This window comes from Siniperca chuatsi, linkage group LG11, assembly GCF_020085105.1.
Source record: "Siniperca chuatsi isolate FFG_IHB_CAS linkage group LG11, ASM2008510v1, whole genome shotgun sequence".
In the NCBI taxonomy this organism is placed as follows: Eukaryota; Metazoa; Chordata; class Actinopteri; order Centrarchiformes; family Sinipercidae; genus Siniperca; species Siniperca chuatsi.
In genome coordinates, this window is record NC_058052.1 from 15,601,593 (window position 1) to 15,624,184 (window position 22,592).

At 42.0% G+C, this 22,592-nt stretch overlaps 1 protein-coding gene and 1 pseudogene across 3 annotated transcripts; one reads left to right on the top strand and one right to left on the bottom strand.

Moving 5' to 3' along the window:
* Positions 1-30: 30 nt before the first annotated feature.
* Positions 31-8,640, bottom strand: mat1a (methionine adenosyltransferase I, alpha). Of its 3 annotated transcripts, XR_006379838.1 has the most exons (11): positions 8,342-8,633; positions 5,968-6,045; positions 5,447-5,569; positions 5,245-5,357; positions 4,401-4,544; positions 3,650-3,775; positions 3,458-3,550; positions 3,169-3,351; positions 2,935-3,068; positions 975-1,735; positions 31-763 (listed from the first exon to the last, which is right to left on the bottom strand). XR_006379838.1 is itself a non-coding variant. In XM_044213690.1 (10 exons), the coding sequence occupies exons 1-10, from the start codon at positions 8,406-8,408 to the stop codon at positions 1,633-1,635; spliced, it is 1,164 nt and encodes a 387-aa protein (XP_044069625.1). In that variant the 5' UTR covers positions 8,409-8,633; the 3' UTR covers positions 31-1,632. The 3 variants fall into 3 exon arrangements, 2 of the variants coding, with proteins under 2 accessions (XP_044069625.1, XP_044069627.1); XM_044213690.1 differs by having other exon boundaries at positions 31-1,735; XM_044213692.1 differs by lacking the exons at positions 31-763; positions 975-1,735 and having other exon boundaries at positions 2,931-3,068; positions 8,342-8,640.
* Positions 8,641-20,207: 11,567 nt separating this feature from the next.
* LOC122884194 lies at positions 20,208-22,565 on the top strand (annotated as a pseudogene).
* Positions 22,566-22,592: the final 27 nt, after the last annotated feature.

A 22,592-nucleotide genomic window follows, 5' to 3' on the forward strand; every position in this document is an offset into this window, starting at 1 on the left:
ATGTTGTGGAAAGAGCCAGACAACAGTTTATATCTTTAATTTTCTTTATTGTTTAATTATTTACATTGTCCAGTTTCTCTGCCAACAAGGTTGACAGAAGATGACACAGATCAACACATTAAATAGAGGAAAAACCTCTCTTACTAAAACAATGCCGGCTCTAGATGAAAGCACGGATTGTTACGCTCACCACAAAGTCCTAAACCGCTACAGATGTGAAGTTTTTAAGGTGAGTACTGTTCACACTTCCTCAGTCCCATCAGAAGTGTTTCAGAAGGAAAGTATTAGATTAAATACTTTTAAGCGTGATTAAGCAATGGTGAAAGCTGACTTAATTACATTTTTCTAAATGCCCCATGAGAAATTTTAATAAACACTCCCTTTTTTCCTCAAAATCCATGGAGAAGGATCTCTGCCTGCAATATAGAGCTGCAATGTAACTAGGTAACAGATGTTTTTAGATATAGCAAACTTCTGCTAAATATCTCAAAGATAGAGAAGGAACAGACTGTATAAAACAAGAGGAGATCTGCATCTGCAGCAAGGTATTCTGTCAGATATTAATTTGGATGAGCATAGCCTTGTAACATTGTAAAAATGCAGCAATTGTAAGACATCAGTGGTCCACTAAATGCTTTAGTCTCAACAGTGTGCAGCTTGGTAATCCACTGCAAAGAGAGAAGAATCTGATTCACAATCAAGTCACAGTTCTAGTTATTTGCTACAATGAGTCACATTTACAGACTCAGTCACAGCAGCAGGCCTGCAGGATAAAAAAACAAGGAAAACAAAGACATAAAGATACAAATCAGCCACCAGGTGAGCTGTGTGGCAATAATAGCGACTTGATATTAAAACAAAACAGGGCTCAAAGGATGACAGAGCAGAAGAGCAGTATGAAAACATAAGACTAAATGGCTATTTCACATTTGCTTGATTGTAACATATGTTTAAGAGATAAGAGTTTTAATGACCTGTCTTCTTGTACAATGGTGATCGTAACAGTGCAGTTTCCTGTCGCACACATTACAAAATAAGACTTAGAAAAGGAATTTTACAGACATGACAAAAAGATAAAATCTTCTAAAGCCAAGCATTTGGTTGAGCAATAATTACACTTCTGACATTCATATGATAGTCACTGAAATACTTGCCGTTGTCGATAGCTACTTCTGTAAATTAAGCACTGAGGTTGTTTCTGTACATCATACTGGTCGCATAAAGCAACATTCACAGCTTTGAGGTAAAACTGCTTCTAGTGGGGTAGAAGTATTTATCTTGAGACTAGTTGTAGTACTAGTAGTTTTTTGCTGTGGTGTTCCTTTACAGTAAGTTATCAAGAATTTTTTTTGACTAATGATTGTACGTATATTTCTAAAGCACCAATAATTGGATGTTTTGTGGGCTAGAAAAGGATTGGTTACTGAGATGTCCTCTTCTCATTGGGAGAGTGTCCCATTATATGTCCGTCGGCTACATATAATTATCTTCTTGCCTGTTTAAAGCTGACTTATGTCTAACTTTGGCTTTAGTTCTTCCTGTTAAAAAATGTCCTATCAGGCAGTTGTAGCCCATGAAGAGGTGTCTTGTTCAGCCTCCAGGTGAGTCAATCAGGGCAAGCAAGCGGAGTATTTAGTAGACAAGCTTTTTGGGCATCTCCCAAGTAAACTCTGATCGGCCAAAGTGGCCATAAGAGGCTGTCACCTGGTAGATCGGCCTCTTCAGGTTCAGTTCCCTGGGGAGGATACAGAAGAAATGCAACATCAGAGGTGAGACTGTAAGCACATCACAGGATAACACCAGTGTTGTTGTTTTAATTCTATATATGTAGTTCTGGTTGTCCCTTTTTCGTTTGTTGTATTTCTGATTGGTTTCACATCAGCAGACAAAACCATTTGCAGGCATTCATTCTTGTACAGCATGGAAAATATATTTCTACGGACTTAAAAACTGAAAATTCATCAAAATTTAAACCCTTAAATGTGATTATTGTAATTTTATTTTTTAATAGTGTTTCTTCTTGTGATTTTATATCACCTGACGTATAAATGAGGAAATTATCTTTCGAAAAAGTTGCGCCATGAACTTTTTTGTCATCTTAGTTAGTTGGGATGATGTTTAAATCAGTAACACGGGGGGTGGCGTCTACGGGGAACCTCATTTGGACAGACAGCCTTTTCTGTTCGGGGGATCAATATGTGGAACCCACAGAAGTGAAAATGTATCATGATGACCAGGATCATTTTAAACTTTTTAAAGAGGGATCAGTCATGTAGCCATGAAGCATCTGGTGCTTGTCATTGAGTTTGATGATCATTTTATTGTATCTTTGCTTGTGTTTTGTGCTGTTCTGTATGTATTCTATTGTTGAGTTTTGTTTATTTTAAAGGCCCATCTAGTGACGGGCATTGCAAACTGGCTTAGCTTATAAATGCTGTGGCATGTGGCATTTGGTTCATGCTAAATACTTGTCCCTATACAAATAAACATGAAATAAATAAATAAATTCAAGGTTTATCAACTGAATGTTTATCTAATCTTTCCATCTGTAATTACATACAGACTTCACTGCAAAATAGCTGAGAAATGTAAATGTAGACAAAGACTACCATCTTAAAGCCACTGAGGGGAAACTCTTTCGTTACAGCTGCATTGACGTGATAGTGAGCAGCTGTAAAGAAAGAGTTTCCCCTTGGGGATCAATAAAGTATTTCTGATTCTGATTCTGATGTGTACAAATGTCCAATTTTGGTGCCCCCTAGTGGTAATATAAAAAAAATGCACAGCTGCAGAAGAAAGCAGCGCGCAGACTTCACCAATTTTCACCAATTAGATTGTCTAATTTTTCCAGAAACAAAAACGTATGCCATCAGGCGAATCTGAAAGACTGTCTTGCATGTGGGGGATACAGAGTTCATATATTTGCATGTTTACCTGACAATGACTCCTGGCCGCAGATCAAAGTTCTTGTTAACAATGTGGAGCAGCTCTGACTCTGTTCTCTGGGAGGAACCGTAGGTGAACAAGGAGATGGACAGAGGTTGGGCCACTCCGATAGCATAAGACACCTGTAACACACACAGACAGGTAGATAGAAATGTTTATATCAGCGCATGTTTATGCTTCAAACGCTGGTCAATGAATGATTGAATGAAGCTGTACACTCACCTGAACCAGAACTCTCCTGCACAGTTTGGCTTTGACCAGAGACTTTGCCACCCAGCGAGCAGCATAGGCAGCGGAGCGGTCCACCTTTGAGAAGTCTTTGCCAGAGAAAGCTCCGCCCCCATGAGCTCCCCACCCTCCATATGTGTCTACAATGATCTTCCTGCCTGTCACACCAGCATCACCCTGTTGGACAAAAAAAGGGGGGAAGATAAGCAAAAATCAGTGGTGACTTTTTAAGTTTTTTTTTTTGCTTTCTAGATGAAATAAGCAGTTAGCGTGTGATGGTCACCTGGGGTCCTCCAATGACGAAGCGACCACTAGGCTGGAGGTGGTAGATGGTCTTGTCGTCCAAATATTTAGCAGGAACCACGCCATTGATCACCTGATAGAATCGATGCAACATTAACACCAGAAGATATGACCTAATTTCCTGAGCAATACATTAGTCAGAGCCCAGTTAGGTGTGTTTGTGAGGATCTACCTTCTCCTTGAGGACCTTCTTCTGTTCCTCCAGCGAGATGCAGTCATCATGCTGCACAGAGATCACGATGGTGTGAACTCTCTTGGGGATCACAGCTCCGTCCTTCTGGTCATAATGTACTGTCACCTGTGGGACAGACAGTTGGTACGCAATGTTGGAATTTGTCATAATTACTCACTTAATCTACAATTCTCTGTATTTTACTCTCATTTCCCTACAGGATGAGTTTCCTGCAATTGTATCTGTTTTCTTCTGAAGACTTTGAATGAAATTTCGGCCCGATATCTTATAACATCCCAGAAAAAAAGTGTCTGTATCTGTAATAGTCTATGATTTATGAAGCTGCAGCTGGCCCCTTTTTTTCTGGTGTTGAGACCAGGTAATTACACACTTTGTTAATTCATGAATACTTCTTTGGTGTAGTAAAAATGTGTGCTCAGTCCAATCCGGGATTAATCTAAAACTCTGTGTTCGAATACCTGGATGTTCTAACAAACCTACGTTTGAACCGGGACACAATGGCATTAGACACTTAATGTCACAGAGTTGCAGTCAGCGGCTAACTGCCTCTAAATCAGTCAAAAGTCTATTATTTCTACACAGAGAGCTTTATCTTAAATACTTGCAGTAGCCACTGTTGATCCGATTTTGTCTGCTGGCACCAAAATAAATCTCTTGGAAGACATCCAGAGTGGAAACAATAAAGTAATTCACAGAAAGACTGCTGTGGTGTTATAATACACAACCTCACCTGTGTTTTAGAGTCGGGACGCAGCCAGGGGATGGTGCCGGCGCGTCTGAGTTCAGCCATCTTTGCGTTGAGTTTGTGGGCTAAAACGATGGTGAGAGGCATGCACTCCTCTGTCTCATCTGTGGCGTAGCCGAACATCAGACCCTGCAGAGAGAGAGAGAGAGAGCGAGAGAGTCAGAACAGAAAAAGAAAGATGCAAACTGTGCAGCATAATGACACAGATCAGCAGGAAATAGTAATGCTGATTGAATCTGTGGGCTTTTAGATAAAGTTATGTTTTGAGAAGAGATTTATAAGAAGATCTGCAAGCTTTATTTTACATCCTTAGACATGGATTATAGATACTGCAAAATGTATGTGTTGGCTTTTTTAATTGTTGACTTTTTCATGGTTTAACACTTAAATTTACTTAACAGTAAATGTGAGCGTTGATTCATCAGTATTAACAATCTATTAATGTTATGTATAATAATCTATCAGTCACAAGAGTACTTTTACTTTTGAATGAAGTATATTTAGCTGATAATTCTACCGTACTTTTACTAAAGTAGGATTTTAAATGCAGGACATTTATTTGTAATGGAGTATTAACTTAAGTGAAAGATCTGAGTACTTCTTCCACCACTGCTGAATTTCTAGCAGCGAAAAGAAATGGAACAACGGGTGCCTCTAGCTGCTTGGTATCTGCATGATAATCACCAACATTCATTTCACCAAATGTCTTTAACACTGTAGTATCAAGTCAAACAAACTGTGATATTTGTCTTTTGTCATTATCACCCAGCCCCTCCCCACGAGCCAGCATGAGGCCAAAGGACACATTGTCCTGTTGTAACAGACAAACCTGATCTCCCGCTCCAATGTCCTCCTCCTGTCTGTCAACGTGGACTCCCTGAGCAATGTCCGGACTCTGCTGCTCCAGAGCCACCAGCACGTTACATGTCTTATAGTCAAAACCTACAGAAGGAAAGGGAACGAGAAAGTGAAGAGGAAACGCTGACAACACAAACCTTTATTTTTGTTGATATCCATTTTTATTTTCTCACCTTTGTCGGAGTTGTCGTAGCCGATGTGTTTGATGGTGTCCCTCACCACCTTCTGGTAGTCCACGTTGGCCCGTGATGTGATCTCTCCACAGAGCAACACCATGCCAGTCTTACACACCGTCTCTGTCAATACAATCAACACACATACGATGCTTTTAAATATCACGTTATCTTACAAACTCTTTGGACACTACTGACTACTTTTAAACTTCAATCACTTGGAAATAGCTGATGCAACAACATGACAGGCCTGGCTGCTGTTATCAGCATGTTCACAGGGTTACACTTGTGAGTGGTCATCTTGTGTTTATTTATTGAAATACAATAAATAATCTCAACAATGCTAATGACTTAAATTCCAGGCGAGATTCAGGCCAGTGGGTCAGTTTGTTTATACTCAGCTATGTTGCCCTTTGTCTTACTTAGGAGAATAAGTTAAGCTAATGAGATGACTCCTTTTTTTAAGCCATAACCTAAACCTCTCTCTCACCGTGTCTCCGTCTGGATTCTAGTTTACTCACCGCAGGCCACTTTGGCATCTGGGTCCTGCTTCAGGTGAGCATCCAGGACAGCATCACTGATCTGGTCACATATCTTGTCTGTGGAGAAAAAGCGACAAACAAAAAGTTTAGATTCAGAACAGAGATGGTGCGATTTGAATTTATAATTGCACTGAGATTTCTAGGCCTGTTTATTTGAGATATCTGAGCTTTGGAGGCAGTTAAAAAAAATTATATTGTATATATATTCTAGAATTATTATAGCAGGTTTTGCACAATATTAACAATAGAAGCTGTTAGCTTGAGAGGCCAAGTTTAAAACTATTTCTCTGAATGGTTTCACATTAATATAACAGGAAGAGTGTTGGATTTTAATTGTATCAGTTGGATTTGAGTGCAGCAGCAGGACAATGCCTCACAAACCGCTCCATTCATCTCTCTCTGTCGTCCTGCTGAAGCAATGCAGCACACAGGTTACATCAGAAACAACATCAACATCTGGTGGTTATAACCCCACAATGTAGTTTTAACACAATTTATCAGGCATGGAGCAATAAAATCCACATTAAATGTTTTCCATCTTTACTCAAATTGACTTTGCAGTTGGTCTACAGTCTGCAGGTGTGGGACTACATATCTTTGTGACAGGTCTGACTCTGATCCCCAAAAAAAGGCCACTATCTGTGGGAATAGCCCAGACCAAAAGGTGTGCGTCGCAGCCTTCTACCAAGGCCACACACCTCTGTGAATGTACAAACAGTGTATGGAAAGTTTTAACCCTCTGATATTTATCATTAGTATTTGGCTTATAGCTGTTATTCGATGGTGAGCAAATACAGAATCCAATATCAAGATTTTTTTTTAAAAGAAAGGTTCTAACTAAACAGTGAGGTTGTAAGAAGATAAAAACACGATGACACATGGCTGGACTGGCAGTTTTGAAATCACATGTGGACTATAATAAACAAAAAGGAACACAAATTTTATTGTTACTGTTACTGTACTGACCATGTTTTCAGGAAAATGAAACCATCTGCTTTTCTTCACACTTCTTCAAACTTTCATCCAAAATGTAAGGCATTTCTCCAAATCAAAATCAGAGAAATTATTTTCTAACACTGTGGTTTTACATAATACTGTGGGCTCACAGCTGTCATGTTCTGTCGTTATCTGTGAAGCTGCACCATTGGTTTACTCTGCTGCGTTTACTGATTATTGATTTAGCACAGGGAACTTTGTAAGGTTACATATTTGTGGAAGGATTACAACACATTGACGGAGGGGCAGTGTAGAGGGTAGAGTGCATTTTAACTTTTATCATTAGGTTTTAAGTTAGGTGTGTACAGAACTTCAGGGTATCACTTTACTTTAACCCCCCAAATTTAGCATTTATTATAATACAGTATATAATCATTTAATAGATGTTTTATAACACACTGTAAGACATTTTTAAGTTATTTTTAATATACAGTCAGCGATTATAACTTCTCCTATGAATACATATTTTAGATTATCACAACTGTGTTTTACTATATTGTCATTCATTATCTGTTTTTACGCCAGCCTCCATTAATGAGCGCTCACTGGAGGAGTTATAGTTGTTACGTTAATACATTAATAAACACTTATATCAGCTTACAACTACAATATAATGTGTTATAAACCATTTATTAAATGTTTATACATTGCTTATAAATGCTAAATAGGGGGACTTAAAGTGTTACCAACATGGGATTGTTCATTTTTGGACTTGAATGACAAGAGTTAACAGCCATCACTTTAGGTCACTTTAATTAAGACAAGTTGTTCTGTAGCAGCAATTTGCATGCTTTGGATTGACATGTATGGGATTATGCCCTTTTTCCACGCTAATGTGCCAGTTGTACCCCAGAACCAGTGTGGAGTTCACATGTCACTCTGCACTCTCCTTTGCTGGTCACTTTTTCTTCAGCGTACAACCATACACCAATCTGTCACACACACACACACACACACACATTCATGTCCTGCTGCCCATAAGTGAGAGTGAGGGGCAGTAAACACATGTTGCTGTGAATGGAATACCAACCATGCCTGTAAGAGTAAATATGCAGCAATGTGGAGTTATTTTGGACAGTCCAACTTGCATAGAGTTTAGTCATATGCATGTCTATGTTTCTGCAAAATAACTTTTTAAAATAAAGTTTTAGTAGAAATGTTACATCTCTTCCTCTGTGTATAAATAAGAAAAGAGGTAAAGTTTTTGAAATTGTATGTTTTGGATGTTTTTACAACAAAGTGTTAAGTGATTTGACAAGTTGTGAAATATAGTAAACACTTTAAAACATTTAATTTTTAGTGTGACCTTTAAGTCCTAGTTTCACACACAGGAAGCTAAAGTTGATTGAAGACTCACCTGGATGTCCCTCTCCTACGGACTCCGACGTGAACATGAAAGAGCCGTCGTCTAGCAGATCACTCATTTTTATCTACAGGGCCAGGTACTCGGCAAGACTCAGTACTCTCAGGGAGAAAAGGTTCCTCAGTTCCCACCAACAAGCAGTCCAGAGAGATCTGGAGGCTGCTTTATATTCCTGCTGGTTCTCTGTAAGAGAGAAATGAAGAAAGGGAGGCCAACAGCCCTGCAGCCAATACAAAGTCTATCCTACGAAACTCCACGCCTGTGTCCACATGGCCCAATATATATGGGCTAAGAGAACGCACACACACACACACACACACACACACACACACACACACACACACACACACACACACACACACACACACACACATACACACATATGTCATGTGAATCCATGGGACAGTCCATTCCAGGGGGGAGTGGATGATGGGAGGGTATTTCAACTCATGGAAACTGCATGTTAACCCCTTGTGTACAGTATGATGCTTGAGTGGGTGTTTATGGTCAGCACCTCTGCTTTGACAGCTCTGCTTTAGGATGCAATGCCTCTTGCGCGGGAGCAGGAACATCTTAAATCGGCGGTCCCCGCCCCCCGTCACACCGATGGGACAGCTCTGTCTGCTGGGACTCGGCCAGGTTGGGGAAACCTATGGACAGAGGGAGAGAGAGGTAGTTGTTGTCAGCTGTGAAAATGATGCAATTACTCCTGTTTACATCATGTTCTGAACAAAGTTAGTTTGTTCAATAGTGGTGAAAGAACAGTAATTAGGAGGAGAAGGAACCAAAACAATGACATACGAATGTAAACAAAGTAGAGCTGCAACAATTAGTCGATTAATCAATTAGTGAATTGAAAAAAAATTAATCGTTTAAATAATTTTTCAAGCAAAAATGCCAAACATTTGATGGTTCCAGGTTCTCAAATGTGAGAGTTTGCTGCTTTTCTTGGTCTTACATTATAATAAATTGCAATGGAAAGTACATTTAGTCAAGTACTGTATTTAAATTAAGTAACATTTTGAGGTACTTGTACTTCTTTATACTTCAATACATTTCAGAGGAAATTATTGTGCTTTTTACTCTGCTACATTTATGTTTACAGCTTTAGTTACTAGTTACTTTGCAGATTAAGATTTTACATGAAAAAGAAAGTTTATAAAAATATAATGAATTGTTATTTATTAAACTACCCATCAGTATAAAATACTAAAAAACACTTTTGGTGACACTTTACTTGGATAGTCCACCTACAGATAGGTTCTAGAGTATTTGTAACATTTCAACTGTTTCGCTGTTGTCTGTAGATGTTCAACAGATTATCAATAAAGTATATGTGACAATTCATGAACATGCCCTAACCGAGATGTTTTTTTGTGCCTAAACCTAACCAACCCTTTACTACAGTTGAATTGTAGTCTTGTAGAATCTGTAGACGGACTATCCAAGTAAAGTGTAACCTTACAATTAGCTCCACTCTGACCAGCTACAATTGATGCTTATACATTAATGCATCAGTAATAATAACCCAACATTATAATATATAATAATATAACATAACAGGCATAATAACATTTTGCATAATAAGTACTTTTACTTTTGATGTTTTAAGTACATTTTACTGATAATACTTAATGTACTAAGATTTTGATTGCTGGACTTCTATTTGTAATCGAGTATTTCTACATTGTGGTATTGCTACTTTTACTTAAGTAAAGGATCTGAATTCTTCTTCCACCTGGGTTGTTTACTCTTTAAAAATGCATTACATTTTATAAACTAATCAACCAACTGATCAACTATAGAGGTCAAATACATGTAGAGGAGTAATTTGCCTCTGAACTGTAGTGGAGTACTTGAGTAAATGTACTTAGTTACTTTCAACCACTGTGTTTCGTATGTGAAATCTTCTACCTGCAAAGGAACCAAAAGCTGTGACTTTAAAATAAATGTAGAAGAGTAAAAAGTACAGTATTTTCCTCTGAAATGTAGCAGAGTAGAAGTTTAAAGTAGCATACAAAAGAAAATGTAAGTATTTCAAATGAGTACAGTACAGTACTATGTAATTAGTTACTTTTCATTACTGCCAATAATTAAGTTTAGAGCAGACAGTCACCTGTTGTCTAAATGCTCTTTTCCATCTAAGTCCCAGCCTGAGGCTTTTGTGTCTGTACACAACTGCAGAAAATATCGAGCCATTTCCTGAGAGAAGATCAAATAATGAAGATGTGTCTCTCAGATATCTCAGATATGGCTTTTCAGGTGACTCACTGTGCCTGTTTTTGCAGAAAATCAGGGACTGTATAGGACTGTTTGTGCAAGTGATGCAGGCAGACACACACAAACATACTGTATGTGCATGCACAAACATACACCTGGAGAAACAACGGGACTGTCAACCGTACACAGACACAGACTGTACCTTTTCATATGGTATACAAGCTCTGCAGACAGTGAGAGATAAACCAATCTCTCTTTATTGGAGCATAAATAGTGCAGAGGGACAAACCCTTTCTCTCCATCTCTCTCTCATCTGGCTCTAATTTCAGTTGGTGTTGAGTTGGCCTCATGAAATGAGAGTAGAATTTTAACTAGCTCTCAGTAGTGAATATAATACCACTCTTCCTTACTGCTTTAAGCCTCATTTAAAGCAGATTTAACCAGAACAACAAAAAGCACAATCTACATTAACCATAGAGCCAATGTAAGCAGTGACTGTATGACCTTTTTTCTTTCCAATTTTACACAAAATTGGCTTGAATTTTCAGATACCATGTCCTAGCTTCTTTTTGTATTTCAGAGTATTTGTAAAACTACAGTAGGTCTGTAGGTCAATGAAATTGCGGGGCTTTTGTGGGCCTTTGGTAGATGCAGCTTGTTTTTTTCATGGCGAAAACTCAAAAAGGGGCCCCATAAAGGAGTCGATGAGCCTACTCACCCTACTTTCCTTTTCAACCATGAATTTAATTTTATTGGTTTTTTTTTAATCGCTCACTACTGTATTCTGTAAGGCATATAATATATATTTAGAAAATCTGATTTAATATTATGCAGTGGGCTATGGTGGGCTTTTTTCCTGTATCCCTCTATTCTGGTGGCATTGTAGATTTCCTACAGTGTTTGGTACCTCTTGAAGGGGCCCCCTGAGCTTAGTTTTGCCTTTTTTTTGGTTTTGTTGGACTTGGTAATTTAGTCTTTTAAATCAATTTTTAAAAAACAAAGTGAAAAAAAGTGAAAATCTTGTACCACAAGTCCAGACAGAGATACGACAGGAATATTATAGCAATATTATACAGGATTTAAGTGATTAACTGTGAACTAGTGTTCTGATTTCTTTATGATTCAGTAGGCATACTTTTGGCAATTTCTATACTGTGTTTATGAAGAATATTACTGATTATATATATTATTCAGTGACTGGGGAAGAGGGCCCACAAACAAAGCTCTGTTTCCCCCCCCTCTGCTATTAGCCTATCCCTGCACATTAATCAAATTGCCTCTTTGAACTCCCGCTGCCAGTTAAACCTCACAAATCCACATATTGATTTTTTGTTTTCATGGTTGTTCACAAAGCTGTTTTACCACCATTCACAATTTGTTTAAGTTTTTTGCAGCTGTGAGAAGCTCCTCCATTTCCTTAGTGCATTGCATTGTGGGATAATAACAGCACACTCAAAGATCAAGGTTTTGTTAGTATGCATACTGCGTCATACTTTATTTAGTCACTTCTTCAGCAATAACAACCTGCTTAGATCTGGCATGTAGTATGGAATCGGGACACAGCTACTGTCTACAGGTCAGAGTTCAGACAAATGTAAGAGACGTGAACTACATTAAACGAGAGACGACATGAATGTCCTGCCTGATGTCAAAGAGAGCAGAGAGCCAGTCTGATGGCACAGTGCGCAGCCTCTGGATGATAGACCCCTGTTTATTTTGGCCTGACTACAGTCTGTGTGCCAGGATGAAAACCCTCAAAGCACCACACGTGTTACGTGTGCACATGTGAACCATATCTGAAAAAGAGAGAGACTGACTTCCCTCTGAGTTTGTGTGGTTTGCCTCCAAACATTTGTTAATGACTGACATGGGAAAGGGATTATTTTTTCAGCACCAACAAGATTGTTCTGGTTATGTTGAAAGATAACAGCTATCAGAATTTTGACAACATGTCAGCATGAATAGCATGAATAGGATGAATGTGTGTTGGGGGCTATACTTATTTCTTAAATATAATACTGTAACCCTCAAAGTAACTGTAACTTATTGTGGGAAACCACTCATTTTCCAGCAAGTAAGCTTTTGCCTAAATCAATCTGTAATTTTTAAAAACAATGAATTTTTAAATTCAATTTCCAGGTACATATTTGTTTTGATTTATTTTTTTCATATTTAGTTTTGTACATTATGAAACACCATTTTGATCCATATCAGGTATTTTTATTGTCTATCTTGAAAGATTTAACTTCTTAAGCACTGATTTTTAAACCATTTTATATTAATAATCTTCATAGAGACCCAAACACATGGACAGATGTTGAAAAAGAAACTGGAACACAGGTTTTTAATTTACCGGCTGCAAGGACACGTGTGTTGATGTAAGCAAACAAACTGACTGAAACAAACAGTCATGGCAAGGGTTACTCTGCTCCTTTTTCGAAACAGCCCCAATCAACAACAGGTACACCTTCACACTACTCCATACCACAAATTTAAATCGACAAATGTTTCAATCCCAGCGGAATCTCTGTCAGGTCAATCTGTGTATTAAAATACATTTTTGGTTTGGAGTCAGTGTGCAGGTGTTACTTCTTCTTGATGTTGGTTTCCAATACACTCCAACTGATTTGCGTACAGTTAAGCAATCCCATAAAATAAGCAGGGATGCAAAAATACTAGAGTGAGGGGCCACTTGTACTTTCTCTGTGCATCACGACTGATACTGAAGGAGACATACCTTCTCCATCAAATGAATTCTAATAAAAGAACAACCTGTCTGCTGTATGATCGCTGCATGAATGGATGTACATAATCCTATAGGTAAAGAGGGAAACAGCAAATGTTTTAGATATATTCTAAAATGAATGTCATTGCTGCCACTCTACAGGCCTTCTCTGTATAGTATGAGTTCAATAGGCCGGTGTGAAGAGGTAGATGAAACCTACCTAGGACATGCTCTAGATAAAGTTTAAAGTTCAAGTCCTCCTGAACCTTCATCCTCAGTGGATGAAGAGTAAAATGATAAAGGCTTGAAGGCTTGTTTCAAATCTTTCACCTAATCATTTGACAATTAGAGTGAGCTCAGTCGATGTCCACCCAACGAGTATGTCAGAGGGCATGAAAGTCCTCTTTCTTTTTACGCATCATTCATGCTGATGTGACGTAATGACGTGCAGCTGAAACAAACTAAGTGAAAAAAACAGACAGACATTGTACATTCATCATTGAAATACTATAATTCCACAGTGTCTGACAGTATCGTATTGTACATATTTTTATATTTTATGTCAATTTTCTATTTATGCTTCTTGACTTGCAGTACTTGCTTTATATGTTCTACTATGTTTATTGTTATGCACCAATATACCAAGGCAAATTCCTTGTATGTGAAAACTTCAGCATGATAAAAAGAAAATAAAAATACTACACACAAATGCAGAACAGTCTCTTCAACTTCTGTCTGATTGGCTACATGAAATGTGTGTCATACTGACCCCCATTGCGTTTCAATTTAAAAGCCAGGGTTAGGGTTTTGGGGTTTGAGAGTCAGTCAGACTCAAACTTGACAGAACAGGATGAGATAAATGAACCCTCGTGGACTCGGGGGCCGTTAACAACTGTTTGTCTTTCCCCAGGTTCAAGGACACGCAGTTTACCTCCAGTAGCTCGTCTCTCCGTACTCTCAGCTTGTCCGGTCACCAACCAGTTTCATCTGGACGGCAGTCAGAATGAGTTGGATCTTACCAGTCATGAACTTTTATTGCATGGCTGAGAGATTGTGGAGTGATTGGTGTGGACAACTTGTTATATAAGGAATTACATAATGAACAGTAGATAATCTGTTTACTGTATGTTTATAGATATTTCTTTTTATCAGTGTTATTGTTCTGTGTTTTTACAGACTTTTACAGACTTAGCTGGTTTTCTGTGTTAGGGCTTATTTCTTACTGTGTTCATTTTGTTGGGCGTCTTGTTTGTATTTATCTGAAGTTTTGGCCTGAAAGCTGTTTATAGCATTATCAGGCTGACGTTCAGCATTAGAGAAATATTAATATTGCCAATTTTCTTCACACAAAGTTTTTTAAGTTCACTCAAAACAAAGCAATGGAAGTCTGTCTGTCGGCTTGAAACAGATCCAGAAGCAGATCTCGCTTCCCAAATTAACTAGGGCAGTAATTACTATCATGCTCACTGTCCTTTTACTACTACTAACTTTGCTCTCTGATTGGCTTCACTCGAACAATAAGAATCATGACATGTCAACCAATGCCTGCGAGTGACACCACACAGGAGGTGGGGTGCAAATCTTCAGCAGTGATTTGCTGTTGGTCCTGCACACTCCCCACTAGAGCAGCACTGGTCCAAGAAGAGACTGTTCTGTATTTGTGTGTATGCTTACGTGTGTGTGTTTACATGTGTGTGTGTGCCCAATGAGAATACCAGTGGCAAAACAGTCTTACCAACCCAAGACCTCACTTAAACCTTTGAGCATTGTGATGTGTGAAATGTTTACAGTAAATTGACTCATACATTGATTATCTGATGCGTACGCCTCACTTTGTCATATAATTGCCATATAATTTGGGAAAAAATCCATTATGTTTTTTAGCAGATGACCTGAAATGGTTTACAGCAACAAAAACAAGAATCCAGGCTGACTCTATCACACACAGTCCAGCTTATGGCCGAGCAGAACAGCCAGAGGGAGTGTAGCAGCTGGGCTCATGGAGTGTCGTCCTATCCCAGCCCATTTTGGACCCTCAGCACATTCCTCTGTGAAGCTGCCACCAATGAGTGAAATATAACCATATATATACCATTCTAGCAATGCACTTTCATCACACATATTACGCATGAGCATGACAATGTTTTCACTTCACTTGTCTACCAGTAATACCTTGTAGAAAAGTGTAATGAAAAAGCAATAATACTCTGACACGGAGTCAGAGAGGTAATGTAAATTCACCCCCTTCTGTTTTTATCAATGGTTCCTCTTATATAGCTTCTGTCTCCACTGGTGGTGGTTCTTAAAAGGGTCATAAAATAGAGACAGGATGTTTTTGAAGATGGACACGATCTATGCAAAGCATTGTAATCCTGAAAAAAAGAATTGTCTCTTATATTGTTACAATCTATCTTCTTTGATTATGGAGGGAGTGCTCTCCTCGAGCTTTTAGAAAGACTGTAATACAAACTTTTCTAATATTCTTCTCTCCTTATGTCTGTAAATGAATGTGAACAAACCATTAGAAACAGCTCTCAATATCAGGGAAAAAGCATCCACTAATTAACTACATGTGGCCTCAAGACCATAGAGTTGAATCAACTTCTGCTTGACAAGTAAAACTGCTCATTTCAAGCTTCATAAAAAAGGAGTTTTTTTTTTAGGGCTGATGTATTGAATTCCCCTCCTTGAACCGCCACCTTAACGTGGTGGAGGGGTTTGAGTACCCGAATGACCCTGGGAGCTATGTTGCCTGGGGCTGTATGCCCCTGGTAGGGTCACCCATGGCAAACAGGTCCAGGGTGACGGGTCAGACCAAGAGCGGTTCAGAAGACCCTTATGGATTATTTAAAATCAAGGCCAGTTACGTCGCCCGGATTGGCGCTACCGGGGCCCCACCCTGGAGCCAGGCCTGGGGTGGGTGTCCGACGGCGAGCGCCTGGTGGCCGGTGACCCGGCCGGGCACAGCCCGAAGGAGCGACGTGGGGCCGTCCTCCCGTGGACCCACCACCCGCAGGAGGATCCGTAAGGGGCCGGTGCAGAGAGATCTGGGCGGCAGTCGAAGGCAGGGGCTTCGGCGACCAGATCTCCGGACACAGAAACTGGCTCTAGGGACATGGAATGTCACTTCGCTGGGGGGGAAGGAGCCTGAGCTTGTGCGGGAGGTTGAGCGTTACCGGCTAGATATAGTCGGCCTCGCCTCCACGCACAGCCTGGGCTCTGGAACCCGTCTCCTCGAGAGGGGCTGGACGCTCCATTTCTCTGGCGTTGCCGGCGGGGAGAGGCGGCGGGCTGGTGTGGGCCTGCTCATAGCCCCACAGCTCAGCCGTCACGTGTTGGAGTTTACCCCAGCGAACGAGAGGGTCGCGTCCCTCCGCCTCCGGGTGGGGGACAGGTCTCTCACTGTTGTGGCGGCCTACGGGCCAAACAGCAGTGCAGAGTACCAGGCCTTCTTGGAGTCCCTGGGAGGGGTACTAGACAGTGCACCACCCGGGACTCCGTTGTTCTACTGGGGACTTCAACGCCCACGTGGGCAACGACAGTGACACCTGGAGAGGGGTAATCGGAAGGAACGGCCCCTGATCTGAACCCGAGCGGTGTTCAGTTGTTGGACTTCTGTGCTAGTTACAGTTTGTCCATAACTAACACCATGTTCAAGCACAAGGGTGTCCATCAGTGCACGTGGCACCAGGACACCCTAGGCCGGAGGTCGATGATCGACTTTGTTGTCGTATCATCTGACCTCCGCCGCGTGTCTTGGACACTCGGGTGAAGAGAGGGGCGGAGCTGTCAACCGATCACCACCTGGTGGTGAGTTGGATCCGCTGGCGGGGAGGAAGCCGGACAGACTTGGCAGGCCCAAGCGTATCGTGAGGGTCTGCTGGGAACGCCTGGCGGGGCCTCTGTCAGCAGGGTGTACAACTCACACCTCCGGGAGAGCTTCTCCCAGATCCCGGGAGGTTGGGGACATTGAGTCCGAGTGGACCATGTTTTCCACCTCCATTGTCGATGCGGCGGCTCGTAGCTGTGGTCGCAAGGTTTCTGGTGCCTGTCGCGCGGCAATCCCCGAACACGGTGGTGGACGCCGGAAGTAAGGGATGCCGTCAGGCTGAAGAAGGAGTCCTATCGGGCCTTGTTGGCTCGTGGGACTCCCGAGGCAGCTGACAGGTACCGGCAGGCTAAGCGTGCTGCAGCCCGTGCGGTCACAGAGGCAAAAACTCAGGACTGGGAGAGGTTCGGAGAGGCCATGGAGGAGGACTATCGGTCGGCCTCAAAGAAATTCTGGCAAACCGTCCGACGGCTCAGGAGGGGGAAGCAGTGCTTCACCAACACCTTGTACGGTGCGGGTGGAGAGCTGTTGACCTCGACTGGGGATGTTGTCGGACGGTGGAAGGAATACTTTGAGGATCTCCTCAATCCCGCTGTCACGCCTTCCGAAGAGGAAGCGGAGGCTGGGGACCGGAGGCGGACTCATCCATCACCCTGGCCGAAGTCACTGAGGTTGTTGGCAAGCTCCTTGGTGGCAAGGCTTCGGGGTGGATGAGATCCGTCCTGAGTATCTTAAGTCTCTGGATGTTGTGGGACTGTCTTGGCTGACACGTCTCTGCAACATCGCGTGGCGGTCTGGGACAGTGCCTCTGGACTGGCAGACCGGGTGGTGGTCCTCTGTATAAGAAGGGGGACCGGAGGGTGTGTTCCAATCACAGAGGGATCACACTTCTCAGCCTCCCGGTAAGGTCTATTCCAGGGTACTGGAGAGGAGAATTCGTCCGATAGTCGAACCTCGGATTCAGGAGGAGCAGAGTGGTTTTCGTCCCGGTCGTGGAACACTGGACCAGCTCTATACTCTCCATCGGGTGCTCGAGGGTTCATGGGAGTTTGCCCAACCAGTCCACATGTGCTTTGTGGATCTGGAGAAGGCATTCGACCGTGTGCCCGGGGCGCTTTGTGGGGAGTGCTCTGGGAGTATGGGGTCCGGGGCCCTTTGCTAAGGGCTGTCCGGTCCCTGTATAACCGAGCAGGAGCTGTGTTCGCATTGCCGGCAGTAAGTCAGACCTGTTCCCGGTGCATGTTGGACTCCGCCAGGGCTGCCCTTTGTCACCGGTTCTGTTCATAATTTATATGGACAGAATTTCTAGGCGCAGTCAGGGGCCGGAGGGTGTCCGGTTTGGGAACCACAGGATCTCATCTCTGCTGTTTGCAGATGATGTCGTTCTGATGGCTTCTTCAAACCAGGACCTGCAGCATGCACTGGGACGGTTTGCAGCCGAGTGTGAAGCAGCTGGGATGAGAATCAGCTCTTCCAAATCTGAGGCCATGGTTCTTGACCGGAAAAAGGTGGTTTGCTCTCTTCGCGTGGGTGGGGAGTCCTTGCCCCAAGTGGAGGAGTTTAAGTATCTCGGGTCTTGTTCACGAGTGAGGGACGGATGGAGCGTGAGATTGACAGGCGGATCGGTGCAGCGCCTGCAGTGATGCGGGCGCTGTATCGGACCGTTGTGGTAAAGAAGGAGCTGAGTCGAAAGACAAAGCTCTCGATTTACCGGTCAATCTACGCCCCTGCCCTCACCTATGGTCATGAGCTTTGGGTAGTGACCGAAAGGACAAGATCGCGGATACAAGCGGCCGAAATGGGCTTCCTCCGCCGAGTGGCTGGGCGCTCCCTTAGAGATAGGGTGAGGAGCTCAGTCACACGGGGAGCTCGAGTAGAGCCGCTGCTCCTCCACGCCGAGAGGAGCCAGCTGAGGTGGCTAGGGCATCTGATCCGGATGCCTCCTGGACGCCCCCCTCGGGAGGTGTTCTGGGCATGTCCCACCGGGAGGCGGCCCCGGGGAAGACCCAGGACACGCTGGAGGGACTATGTCTCTCGGCTGGCCTGGGAACGCCTCGGGATCCCCCCGGAGGAGCTGGAGGAAGTGTCTGGGGCGAAGGAAGTCTGGGAGTCCCTGCTTAGACTGCTGCCCCCGCGACCCGGCCCCGGATAAGCGGAAGAAGATGGATGGATGGATGGTATTGAATTGCATTATTAAGTAAGAACTTCATAAACTGGAAACTCACTGTACAGTACAAGTACTTGGGCAGATGTAAATGGAAACACTGTCTTATTGACAACAACAACAAAAAACTATTGGTATAATGAAGATGATAATAAATTAATCATTTCATAAATTGTTCAAGTAAAAATACAAATAAATGCAGCACCGGCCTCTCAAATGTGAGGATTTGATGCTGATCTTTGTCATGTTTGATAGTAAACTGAATGTTTTGGGGTTTTGGCCTGCTGGTTGGATAAAACAAGCAATTTGAAGACGGTCATGGTCCCTTGGGTCATGGGAAATTTCAGTGGGAATTTTTTCACTATTTTCTGACACTTTATAGACAAAACAATGAATCGATTAATTGGGAAAAGAACTGTCAGATTAATCGATAACGAATTGTTGGGTAGCCCTGAATTCAGCCACGGAGCAGGCTTGGTGTGTCTGCTCTGTAATGTCACTAACCTCCTGCAGGGGGCGGTCCTGCTCTGAGCCACGGCAGCTGGCAGAGTGATGTCAGGGCCTCTGCAGCTACTTTGGGACTGACCTGAAGAGACATTGAAAAGACAATGAAAATCTTACAAATACATTTTTATGCTCTCCACTGACTGTATATATTAGTATATTTCAGTAAATAAGAAATTCAGATGGTGGTCATTAACTTAATTAAAAAGATCAGGAGGGTTGTGGATGTTGGTATTGTTCTCAAATACTTAATTACAGATGCGATTTATTATATTTTCATGGATGTTAACAGCTTGAACATAATCAAGGCAGTATAACTGATGAAATAAATATTCAAAAATGCAGTTACATTGCTCTGATGAGAGCTCCACTCTGCACCATGCTGAACCTGGCACTGAGGATTCAGCTCAACGTGAGCCTTGTTTCACACCAGTCTTTGAGGAATTCCTCTGGTGTTACGTTCACATAAGGAAGGCTTTCACTGTGATTGGACTGATCCGAGTTTAAGGGGCTTAAGGGGTTGTAAACATCAGATTCCTCCACATTAGCAGCGAGGCACAGTCTGGTGAGTATCACCTTTTTACATTTTTTGTTGACATATTGTACATTAGCAAATGGTAAATTAACTGTTTAGCCATTAAAAACTTGACTATTTCATCTTATTGGTATTTTTCTTTTGTTAATATGTGGAATTTGTGCACGTTGTTAATCCAATCAATCCATTCTGAATGAGTGTTGAGCGGTCACACAGAACAGCGCATTCCTGCTTTCTGAACAATAACGTGACATTTGTATAAAATCCTTGTGTTTGGGGTGCTTAAGAAGCGTAAGACAAGTGTGATGATCATCTATTACAACGATTAGATAAAGAAATTAACAAAGCATGCATGACTGCGCCTGTTTCTGATGCACAAAGCTAAATAAAGACACAGATAATAGCCATGTTAAATTGAGCTGACCGATAAGGTAAAAACATCTTAATCTAAAAGTTGAAGCAGAACATATTTGAAAGTTAATCTTTTTGCACGTTTTCTCTGTAGGTGGCCTGTGGAGCGAGTTTAGGGTCATGGTGACTGTGACTATGCTCCTGAAGGCGGTGAGCCTGTTTGTTGCAGAGTTCATCAGCTCCATCACAGACTGGTTCCAGACCAAACCAGCATGGGCCAACCTAGAAGTGCTGGAGGACACAGAACTGAAGACCACCGGAGGCGGTGAGTCAGAAAACAGAAACAAGCTGACATGCTGCACTTGGGCACTGCGAAGTTACATTCTTTTTAGTATTAAATTCCCTGTCTTTACAAATAACACCAATACATAAAGTTTTCGTGTCTGTATGACAAACTCTTAACTGGCTAAAACAGCGAGTGCATCATTCATAAGTGCCAAGATATTTAAAGGACTCCTTCATCTGAAGAATATGAGTCATACCTTATGAAGGAGAGTCAGTGACATTTAGATTCAATAACGCTCCTCTGTCTCTTTCAGTCCATGAGCGACACAAGGCCAAATCTCTGTGGGAGAAGACTGGAGCTGTGGTCATGGTTGTACGGCGACCTGGATGATTATTGTGCAGAGAGGTATGAAATGACATGCCTGTACGTGTATCAGTAATGACAACTCTGCAGTCACCTAACTAGTAAATCTTCATTCATGCTAACTGTTTCTCTCTGCCCTTCCCTCTCTAGGAGGCTGCCGAGCTGTCCTCTCTCAAGTCCCAGCTGCAGGACCTTGAAGTCCCTCTGTTTGCCGTGGTCAAAGAAAACCTTGGCAAGGAGCTGGACTGCTTCAAGAAGTACTTCTCTGGGAAGGTCTACGTGGATCAGAAGGTCTACTTTTGCAAAACCCTCCCCTACACATGGCTTTAAGATATTAAGTGAAACATGGAGGGTTACAGAATTCAAGATAATAAGCTGCTTTTATATTATTCTCATAGAGAAATTTCTACGGCCCTCAATTGAGGTGGATGTTTCTCTCCATGTTTCTGCGTATTGGCGTGTGGAGGAACCTCTGGCGGGCCTACCGGAAGGGCTTCGGGGGAAACCTAAGAGGTGAAGGACTTGTCCTGGGTGGAGTCTTCGTCATTGGGCCTGGAGATCAGGTAGGCTGCAACTGACAGAATAAAAAAATTCTGACAAGCTTATCTGGACGTTTACATGGGTTTTGAATGTGTTATTTTTCCCCCCAGGGTATTCTACTGGAGCACCGCGAGAAGGAGTTTGGGGATAAAGTGAATACGCTGGCAGTACTCAGAACAGCCCGCAAAATGCGAGATGACATAGCAAGATAGACCTCAAAATGAATGGACTGTTAGTGTGGCATTATGTAATAATGGCTGTAGCATGTTTCCATTTGCACGGTCTGCATTCTTTAAACCTAAGCCAGGAGCTTTCTCTACCCAACAACATCTAACACTGTACTCTACTCATATTGCATTTGTTCCATTTGTAAATCTAATGTCATTCTGGATGCATTCAGTGTTTGCTGATATGTTATGCAATGTCACAACTCTGTGGTTAAAATGTGGCACTTTAACAGTTTATTGACCAACTGTCTGCATTTCTGGTCTTGGTTGTGTGATGGTCTTTTGTGTGTTTTAATGAAGATTTGTTTCTAAACTCTGCTGAGAGGACAGCTCTGATGCCAGCACGCAAATCCAACACTTTAAACAAGACAGTCTTGGCCTGACATGAGGGAGATTGAACTGTTGGGAGTGATTAAACGCATTTTGTGTTTGTCATCTGATAAACCAATAAACCAGTCATGCTTACAGAAAGAGTATCTGCCTATTTACCTGCTCATGTGT

What these genes read in the sequence shown, in the direction of transcription:
- mat1a (XM_044213690.1), bottom strand. Translation starts at nt 8,408, where the DNA reads ATGAGTGATCTGCTAGACGACGGCTCTTTCATGTTCACGTCGGAGTCC. An exon ending in GTCCCGACTCTAAAACACAG is followed by an intron (nt 3,776 to 4,400) that starts GTGAGGTTGTGT and finishes TCTGTCCCACAG; the next exon opens with GTGACAGTACATTATGACCA. An exon ending in GCAGGAGAGTTCTGGTTCAG is followed by an intron (nt 3,069 to 3,168) that starts GTGAGTGTACAG and finishes TGTGTGTTACAG; the next exon opens with GTGTCTTATGCTATCGGAGT.